A 10,912-nucleotide genomic window follows, 5' to 3' on the forward strand; every position below is an offset into this window, starting at 1 on the left:
CTCTAATGCTTGATATCAAAAATCATGATATTCTGTTGGTTAAAAATATAAACTGTGATTTCTATCATATTCATTTTCATTTTTAATTTCATGATTGCAAGTAAGGATAAAACCTGTTTTAAATCATTGGAAAATTGCATTCACTTCTGTATGAATTTTTCTCTGCATAATTTATCCACTTATTTTCTACTGGGAAATAGATTTAACTTGTGTAAAGAGGTAGAACAAATAGAAAGAATGAAACTTAAAGTACATGAGTAATAGGAGAATGTTGATGGAAACACAACTATAGATAAAAGGATATAAAATTTCATTTGATGAGCAAAAAGGGAAAGTTTGTAAAAACTCATTTTAGCTCAATGAATGTAGACATAAACCTAAAGGTAAGCAAGGGTAGGGCTTCCCTGGTGGCTCAGTGATAAAGAACCCACCTGCCAAAGCAGGAGACATGAATTCAGTCCCTGGGTTGGGAAGATCCTCTGGAGAAGGAAATGGCAACCCACTCTAGTTTCTTGCTGGGAAATCCCACGGACAGAGGAGCCTGGCGGCTACAGTCCTTGGGGTCGCAACAGAGTTGGGCACAACTTAATGACTAAACAACAATCCCAAAAAAGTAAAGGAAGCTCAGAATACAGGTTATAACAATATTGTAATTTTTATCTACTAGAGCAAACACAAATTCTGGGGCCAGATATAGGTCATGAGCAATGCAATGAACTGTTCATTTTCTGACACACTGTCATCAGGCTCACTCTTGCCATCATCCTGCATGAATCCCATGTTAGTTTGAATTAATCCCTTTCTGTTTATTCTACAACAGTTCCCCAGGACTGCAATATTTAAATCTCAAAGCTACCCACCCCCTATAATTTGGCATGTGCCCAAACTATTATAACTAAAATCTAAAATAAAGTTTATTTTCCATTCAAAATACTCTATCACCCATCCGGTTTCATTCTGGTTTGTATCTTACAATTGCATGTTTGTTACTAAGTCATCCAAACCCATGACTCTTACATAGTCTTCAGCTTTCAACTGATATCCCTTTCTTCTTGATGGAAGATTTTGCTTTCATATATGTAACTCCAGTTTTTTGATACCTAGATATCTTTTCTCATTTAGCATTTACAGAGCAGCCACATTGAAATTTATAACTCTGAAATAATATTTCACACTCAGACAGATAATGAAATAATTTCTATCAAAATATTTACAGACATTGTATTTATTCCATAGACAATAATTCTCTGCATTTTGGCTAACTTAACTTCTCAGAGGCTTCAAAATTTATGTTATGATTTGTTTGCATTAGATGAAAATCCATGAAGGGAAAACTGAAACATCTGACGATTATGTCAGCAGATAATAAGACTGATATCTATCCATCAACCTTCACTCTCATCGGCATTCCTGGATTAGAGACTGCTCACATCTGGATCTCTATCCCCTTTTGTGTGATCTATCTTTTGGCCCTACTGGGAAACTGCTCTCTTCTCTTTATTATCAAGACAGATTCTAGCCTCCATGAACCAATGTACCTCTTCCTTTGCATCCTAGCTCTGGCTGACCTTACTGTGTGCACTACAGCTGTGCCCAAACTTCTCAGCCTCTTCTGGTTCCATGATGGAGAGATTCACTTTGAAGCCTGCCTCACCCAAGTGTTCCTGATTCACTCTTGCTCCACCATGGAGTCTGGCTTCTTTCTGGCAATGGCTTTTGACCGTTATATAGCCATTTGTAATCCACTGAGACATGCATCTATTCTGACACATTCTACAATTGGGTGCATCGGTCTAGCAATTGTATTCTGGGGCACAGTACTTCTCTTTCCTCACCCTTTCTTGCTACGGTGGCTTCCCTACTGCAGAAATATCATTTCCCATACCTATTGTGAGTTCATGGCCCTCATCAAGATTTCCTGTGCTGAGACCAATCCGCAGAGCCTATAGCCTCATTGTTGCCTTTCTTACAGGAGGAGTGGACTTCATATTGATCATTTGTTCTTATGTCCTCATACTCTACACTGTCTTCCATCTCCCATCCAAGGATGCCCGACTCAAGGCCTTGGGTACTTGTGGCTCTCATGTCTGTGTAATCTTAGTGTCCTACACTCCAGCCTTCTTCTCTTTTCTTACTCACAGGTTTGGGCACCATGTGGTGCCACATGTCCACATATTTGTGGCCAACATTTATCTCCTAGTCCCTCCCCTGGTGAACCCCATTATCTATGGGGTAAGGACCAAGAAGATACGAGACAGGTTTCTTAAATTTTTCAATTTTTCAAAGTCTCTGGACTAAATCTTTTTTATTCATAAGTAATATCTGAACAAACATTATATTATCTAACTGTGAATGTGTGGTTTCTTCATCAAGAACTTCTTTTAATTGTTTGAGGGCTAAGGTTTTTCTATGGGAAGTAACTTACCCAAAGACGAGTTATTACATTATTACATCTATGTTGTCATAGTCATTAAGGCAGGTATAGTACCAAGTAAGGCTCTTTGTCAAAATAATAAAATATTATTTCAAAAATGGAGAATCATATGAGGTAAAAAATAAGAGAAATTTAAAATCAACATGATATATAATCACATCTTTGGCTTACAGTATAAAATTTACTACTAGATTTAGAAATTTCCATTTTTTGCCCCAGTTCTTCCATCTTGACGAAATATACTTTATTCTCAAGCATATGCTTTAATACTTTCCTAGTCATAGTCTCTTGGTGCTACCTTCTCTGTTATCTGTTCACCAAAATTTTCTTCAATTCACCCTCGTCTTGAATGGCACTTCTCTAACTATGCAGTTCTATTCTCTAGTTATTACATTTTATTAGCCTTTTCAAGCTATTCTCCTACAGTCTTTTGGAATCTATTATTAGTTGAATAGGCTCGTGTTGACCAAATTATCCTTATTATCTTTTCTCTTTGTCATTAAATAATTTTGCTTTTCTTGATGTCTTAAAGGTTCACATGGGGCTTCCCATGTGGCTCAGTGGTAAAGAGTCTGCCTGCCAATGCAGGAGATGCAAGAGATGCTCAGTCCCTGAGCCAGGAAGACCCCCTGGAGAAGGAAATGGCAACCCACTCTAGTATTCTTGCCTGGGAAATCCCACGGGTAGAGGATCCTGGTGGGTGGCATCCATGGGGTTGCAAAGAGTCAGATGCAACTGAGCACACACCACACAGGTTCACATGGGTAAATCTCATAGGCATCATGCTAACTGATAAGTCAGACACAAGAGAATACATGCTGTATGGTTCTATGTAAATGAAAATCTAGAGAAAGTAAAACTATGAGGGATCATGTTCAGGCATTCATATTTTCAAGTTCCCTAGGTAATCCACAGATGCAGCTAAAATTCAGCTTCAGATGTGCACAGAGAAATTAGTTGACCAATGGGGAAATATTTTAGTCAAGTACTTTACCATTCAAGCTAAAAATGGGAAGTGAATCAGCATTTATTAAGCATTTGCTAGGTTCCAAGCTCTTCATTTTGTATTTTATATACATAATGACTTAGCTCTTATAATGTTTTCTAGGGTTAGTTATCATAAATATCCATATATTAAATAGTTCAACAAACTCATATTCAATGGGTTAGTGAGTCAAGGAGCTAGAATTGGAAGTCTTTTCCAGCTCTAAAACCATAATTTTCTTCTAATCTCATAGTAATTCCATATATAGATATACATTCTTAGCTGCTACACTATATCTAGTTATATTACACACTGATATGTAAGTGTGACAAGTGCTATGATAGAAGTATTAATACAAAATAGGCAATCAGCCAAGGCTATGGGGTTTAGAAAATCATAAAAGTGTTCCAGAAGGATAGGACATCAGGAACATTAGGTAGATAATTAAAAGTCAGTGTGGATTAGGTCAAGTCAGTTGTGTGTGTGTGTGTGTGTTTATGTGTGTGCACATACATGCCCTTGTGTGTTGGATAATGGGAAGTGTCCAGTTTTGAGTTAGCCAATTCTACATTCAAGCATCTCACTTCCTAAAGATTATCTGATTTTTCCCCCTCTGGCAATGAACCACTTTGATTAATAATCAAATTTCAACTTTCCAGAATAACAGTTCTCAAGCTTAAGGAGGCTTAAAGTCTCTTAAGAATACAGATTGCTCAGACCTACTCTAAAGCTATTAAGATTCAGAACTTCTGTCACATGTCTCATAAATAAAATCCTATTTTCTTTTGATAGATCATACTGAGTAATTATGATTCAGTGGTCCAAGCTTTGAGAAATACTGTTGTAGGAAACTGAGAATGAACACATAAAGGTCCTTCCACTTAAAGGATGTAACATGATTTAAAATTCCTACCAGGAGTTATAGCTTTTCATTAGAATATAGAAACTTAGAAGATGTGTCTCTAAAAACTTTTAAAAAATGCTAAATAATCCAAATCCATACTTTTCTTGAAAATGTCAGATGACTGAAATTAGAGAGCAACTAATCAACACAAAACCTCAGAGAAGATAGGCAGAGCCAAAAATGTATGAAACACAGGTCCATGCTTACCAGCCAAGATGTCATATGCCATACAAGCCTGTAAAAAAGAACTGGTTCAAATTTTCAAGCGAACGCCTCACAACTAAGTGTAAACCTACTGAGAATATAGAATGGCTGAGGGTCGTCTGTGTACGACACAAATGAGAATTTAGACCCACTCAGGTTTTCTCCTTAGAGCTCAGCCAAGTACTCTTGGAAAGCCTACTCTTGGAAAGTAGGACTAGAGGCCTGAGAAGACTTGCATCACTGAACAGACTTGGAAGATGGGAATGGCATCTGCTGTAGGATGGGGACTATACCTCACCCAGTTCCTGTCCCCTAAGCATCATGTGAAGATCCATTGCCTGTGAGGTAAAGGAGTAGAAACAGACTCTATAATCCCAGGCTGAAGCAGGTTCATCAGAAGTCTCCTGCAGCACTGGGGGAGGGGCAGAATCACAGAGAAATCTGCACTTTCAATATCCAGGAACACTACACCTGCCTGAGACAGGCTGAAACAGAACAATCAGAAGACAGCCCCATCCTCCAGGTCCCACCAGCAGAATCACTGGGTTCAAGTAACAAAGCACTGTGCTCTGTTTCTGAGGGGGTGTGGAGAGCCTGAAGATTGGTCTTGTCTGTGACACAGGAATAAAGGGGTGATCCAAAGCTGATACTGGGATAGACATTAGAAAAACCTTCTCACCAGCCCTCAGCCTGAGTAAAAGGTAAAGTCAGAGAGATATGAATCCTGTGACTCATTCACTGAGGACATTCAAAGAAATCGCAGGAGGAAATGGATGGCCTTAGTAGTCCCTTACCAATTTAAAGATTTGAACCTGTAGTGAGCAACCTTCTAACACAGAAGTCTCCAGGCCTAAATAGCTACACTGGTGAGTTCTACCAAACTTATAAAGGTTAAATACCAGTTCTTCACGAATTAACCAAAACATACAAACAGACTGAATACTTTCCAAATCACTCAAGATAACAAATTAGGCTAAACACCTAGAGTCCGTGTCATAAGTAGAATAAGTGAATAATTAATTTTCTAGAACCACAGTAAGGTTCTAGAAAATCCAAAGCATAACTGTTTGTTTTTGAATAAACCCAAGTTCATGGTGTGATGTTAATTAATGCAAACTCAAATAATTTATGACATTATATTTTCCATTGCAATAAAAATAAGTGGAAATTTTTTCCTAAAGTGCCTTCTATAGAACAAGTGTCATAGTATGGTTGGAGGATAATTTCAAAATTTAAAATGAATAATTTGTTAATTAAAAGCTCCAAGAGTCCTGCAGTAAAATATAGCTAAAAATTTAGTTTTATTGGCCAAGATTTACAAACATATTTTCCCTTGAATCTTTTCTACAAATGTCAGTAAAGCCATATAGAAATAGAAAAAGTGAGTGATAGCACATGGAATTAGAATTTCATCTTAAACACACACACACACACACACAAACTCAGGGGTAACACTGGACTTGAAATCTAAGGCTTCCAATATTCTATTAGGATAAAACTTTTCTATGGAGTGGCAGAATGGCAGAAAACACAGAGACAAACTGCTTAAAAAATAAGGGTTTCTTTGAAAAGAAGTATCAGCAAGCAAGACTCTGTAAGAACTCATCCATTAAACAAGCAACACAATACAGCTTAAAAAAAAAAAAAAAAAAGGAAAAAGAAAAGAAAAAAACTACACCTTTACAAAGATTGTCAACTTTCCTCAGTTTTGTTCATGGAAAATTCTCATCTTCACACATAGCATATACACAGTGTCAATTTTATATCCTCTAACATTAACATGGCAAAGTCAAGAGCAGCATTCTTTTTAATAGGGGTTGGTTCCAGGCATATGGGAAGTGCTCCAGCATCTGTTATTTTAGAACTAGCAATGATCAGTGTAACTCATTTATTTTTGTTTAAATCAATATATAAAGATCTTTTTTGTTTGCTTGTGTTCTTTTGCAGTGGGGACAGCATGGTTTAGTTTCAAACTGATGGTGACTATGGAATGTGATGTGTTGTGTTCAGTCATAGTAGAAGCAAAACAAAGTGTCGGTTTTCTTCCATGTGAAGAGGCTGAATTATTTTCAAACAATGGAAATTATAAAACACCTTTATTAATGCATTTGACATGATTCTAACTTTTAAATTTGGGTTTGTGAAGGAAGCTGACAGGCCTTCTCTAAGATAGGCCTATATTGCTTCCAAATATTTCATTTTGACCATAGAGTGCCACTCCCTTCTTAGATTTGATTCTTTACCAGAGTTATGCTTTTTTCTTAGAAAATACTTTCAGCACACGCTTTCTAATCTGTTTAGTCCTGACACCATAGATTACAGGGTTGAGAGCAGGTGGAATGACTACATAGAAATTGGCCAGAAGGATGTGGATGTAGCGTGGTATATTCTGGCCAAACCTGTGGATCATGAATGAAAAAAATGCAGGGGTGTAGAAAGCCAGCCTGACACACACATGGGAACCACAGGTGCTGAGAGCTTTGAGCTGGGCATCATGGGAAGGAAGTTGAAATACAGCACTGAGGATCTGTACATAGGAGACGACAATGGCTACAATGTCAAACACCAAGATAGAGATAGCACATAAGCCACAGATGATATTGACCCTGATGCTGGCACAGGATAGGCGGGCAATACCCATGTGCTCACAGTAAGTGTGAGGAATGATTTGGTGCCCACAAAATGGTAACCTTAGAATGAGCGGAACAAAGGTGATGACAGAAGCCAGAGGTCTCAGGAGGACTGCCCATGCAATGATGGTTACCACCTTGTTTGTCAGCACCAGTGTGTAGTGAAGAGGGTTGCAGACGGCCACAGAGTGATCATAGGCCATGGCCACGAGCACAGCCGACTCCATGCCAGTGCATAGGTGAATGAAGAACATCTGGACAAGGCAGCCCTCAAAGGAGATTTCCCTCAGCTTGAACCAGAAGATGCCAAGCATCTTGGGGATGGTGGATGTGGACAGGCCCAGGTCAACAGATGACAGAATGGCCAGGAAGAAGAACATGGGCTGATGGAGACTACTTTCAGTCTGAATCACAGAAAGGATGCTAGTGTTCCCAAGTACAGCTGTCAGATACACAACAAAGAAAGGAAAACCAATCCATATATGCATATGTTCCAGTCCAGGTATCCCCAGAAGAAGGAAAGAGGAGGGATGAAATAGTGTGGCATTGAGTGAGGCCATCATTTGGGGATCTTTTTGTAGTGAAATATTTCAGAGACCAAGATCTTCTCAGTCAGAGAACATGTCTCATCCTACAGAGAAAATGAAGAGATCAGTGAAACTTCTACTATAACTGCTGGCTTTGTTGCATCATAGAGGCCTGAAAGTCTATGAAATTTAATGGTAAAACGTGCCCACAAGATTTTAATGTACTTCATCAAATCCATTCATTCAATTGAATTTTGTATTTTAGTTCAACAAACATTGACTACATATCTACCACATCTGCACTGAGTTCTATGCCAAGACTGAATGCAAAAGAGTTAAACAAGGTACCTTTCCTGGTGGAACTTAAAATGTTAATGGTTGAAAGAGTCATACAAATAGGGCATTCAAATTAATAAAATAATTTTAAGATAAGTTGTTCCCTTGCTACTTGGGTACACAAAATATTTCCTGAAAACTTTTTATTATTTTATAGAAAAACTAGTTGATTCATGACTATATATTTTATATACAAAGTAGGAATACATCTTAAATATAAGAAGAAATGCATGAACACAAGAAGAAAAGCTATACAAAGTAGGAATACATCTTAAACATAAGAAGAAATGCATGAACACATGAAACACAAGAAGAAAAGCTATCTTTTAGAAAATGACAGCCATTATTATTCTGAATATACCACATTTCTGACTTAAACATACACAATACACTATTAAAAGGAACTATAAATGTAACAAGAACTTTGTAAGACAGCTTTGGATCTGTGCTGGCCTTCCACTATTTAAGCCACCCAAAACCATTCCTCATGTCGTAGTCATCTTCTGGTCTCTCCTTTCTTGTTAGTTCTAACATCATAAAATAACCTTTTATGAAGTTTTATCAGTGAAGCCATGGGAAACTTCATCTCTGGATGATCTTAAACTGGGTCTGCTTAGTATGGAATGTATATTTCCCTCTTCATTTCTCTGCTGACTGTAGGCAAATGGAGCCTGCGATTTGTGTCTTCCTGTCAAGACAGAAACACAGATATATACACATACACACAAATGTTAATGTTCAGGTTTATAAAAGATCACAAAATAGTCAAGTAAAATGAGTTAATTTATACACGTCACTCTCTGAAACGAAATCTACCATTAATTTTACTATACAAAGTTGTCACCATGATATATCACCTTAATAAGTCTGAGCCTTTCTCTTTCACACTCACATACTCTGTCTCTCAATAGAGAGAGAGTTGGATAGACATATACATAAAAGGGACATATGCCTGTGCAAAACAGGGAGACACTGCATTAGACAGGTAAACTGTATTAGAACAATATTTCAAGGCATGAAAGTGTGTGTATGTGTGTGTGTGTGTGTTGAAAGGGCACACTGCTGTTTGAGCCTTGGACACATTGCATGAGAAATTCTACAAAGGAGACTTTGATCCCAGATGGAGATAAAACTGTGAATTAAGATAATTAGTCAAAAGCAAGCAAATTATAAGATTGAGAAAAAAGAAAAGGGATATGGAGAAAGAAATAAGAACTATGTAGGAAAAATACATATCAAGAAGGATGATGTTATAAGGAGTCATACTTATTTATTTATTGAATTTTTTAAATTTTATCTTATATTGGATTATAGCTGATTAACAATCTTGTATTAAGGGATGGTATTTAAATTGAGGGGATTTGGGAAAGAAATGAAGTAGATTCCTATCATCAAATTTCTCTTCTGTGACTTGAGTTCAGCTAACTTAGAGCTCAGTGTTTGGGAAACAGCATAATATTTAGGTATAGATATTAGGAATTGAAGCCAAATGCTATTGCTCATTGTCATGTGAATTTAATTAAATAATCACTCTTCTTTTAGTCTGAAATTCCTCCCCTATGAAATGAGGTTAAAATGTTGATATCTCTGGTTGTTGCAAGGTTTACATGGGTCATAATGTGTTCATCAAAAAGTAGCTACAGTTACTGATTAACCTATTGATGAGAACGTGATAAATAGAGAGCTATAGTGAACTTGGTTCTGCATATCTCAACTTGTCAGGTAATTCTTACATCAGGGCAGACTTTAAATCCTGATACTCAGTTCATTTGCATATAAATATTTTGATAGAGTTCATTATATTTATCATGAAGTACATCTGATTACCCTTATCCTTAGACATTTTCACAGATATCTGCATTACATACTTGGAGATTGTCCTACTTGAAACGATTAAGACTATGTTCTAGTTGGAGGAAACTAGCAAGTTGGTTATGTTTTACTAGGATGTAACTGGTGAGGGATCATTTCTGAATAGTTGAAGTTAAGTTCAATTATAGTTTTCACTCTGTGTTGAATATAATCTCAGGATGGGGGCATTTCTCCAACCTTCATATTGGTTTAGAAAGGGTTGATGGTGAGAAAGAAAACACAAAGAGAATTTCCATAGATAAGTAAATAGATTAAGAGTCAGGTTAGCAAAGAGCTCTAGTGCACAGAAAGAATGTCACAAGTATCAAAAGATATATAAGCTGCACACAGAGAATGTTTAATAATGTATTAGGAAAATGAAAGCAGTAGTTGCTCAAGTGTACATAAAGGATTATACCAACACATTTTTATAGTCAGCTCCCTTATCCCCTCCCCTCAGTCAGAAAGCTTTGCTTGCTTCCCCCTATCCTACCACCTACCATTCTTTTTCTTGTGCTCAGCTGACCACAGAAAAAGATTTTCACTTCTAAAAACTAACTTACCTGAAGAGATTTCTAGAGAAGTTAACATCCTTTTGAACTCCCTTTGCTTAGGTGGGAGGTTTCATGGTTTGGTGATCACAGCCTCCAGAATGAGACTTTGGTTGTATTGGGAACACTCTAAGGTTGGGAGAGAGAAGAACAATAAAGCTCTGAGATCTAAAATAACTCCTTTTTCAGTGAAATAGAACATCACCAGACATAGGTAGCCTACATCCTGATCCTGGACCCAGAATTTCAATTTTAGTATTGTTTATTTTCAAAGGAAAATTATTATTGTTTTTTTGACCTTCTAAAATTGTTAAAAAAATTTTCCACAACAGGGTTCTTGGGATTGGTTCTAAATTCTTAATCCTAACTCCTTGAGATGACTGGGGCTGATCCAGGCCACATGATATATAAAGCAATGGCTGCATAAATTGGAGTCTCTCTTCTTAGTATTGGATAGCTACCATTTTGATTCAATATTGGCCAATGCAGG

General features: G+C 37.1%; 1 protein-coding gene and 1 pseudogene across 1 annotated transcript; one reads left to right on the plus strand and one right to left on the minus strand.

Moving 5' to 3' along the window:
• The first annotated feature begins 1,352 nt into the window (after positions 1–1,352).
• Positions 1,353–2,298, plus strand: LOC129627829 (olfactory receptor 52D1-like; annotated as a pseudogene).
• Positions 2,299–6,775: 4,477 nt separating this feature from the next.
• LOC129628229 (olfactory receptor 52E1-like) lies at positions 6,776–7,720 on the minus strand. Its single transcript, XM_055547649.1, has one exon. The coding sequence runs from the start codon at positions 7,718–7,720 to the stop codon at positions 6,776–6,778; it is 945 nt and encodes a 314-aa protein (XP_055403624.1).
• Between the last annotated feature and the right edge of the window lie 3,192 nt (positions 7,721–10,912).

This window comes from Bubalus kerabau, chromosome 15 (genome assembly GCF_029407905.1).
Source record: "Bubalus kerabau isolate K-KA32 ecotype Philippines breed swamp buffalo chromosome 15, PCC_UOA_SB_1v2, whole genome shotgun sequence".
In the NCBI taxonomy this organism is placed as follows: domain Eukaryota; kingdom Metazoa; phylum Chordata; class Mammalia; order Artiodactyla; family Bovidae; genus Bubalus; species Bubalus kerabau.

Bases quoted from the DNA above. Each gene is read 5' to 3' on its own strand.
- LOC129628229 (XM_055547649.1), bottom strand. From the start codon at position 7,720: ATGATGGCCTCACTCAATGCCACACTATTTCATCCCTCCTCTTTCCTT.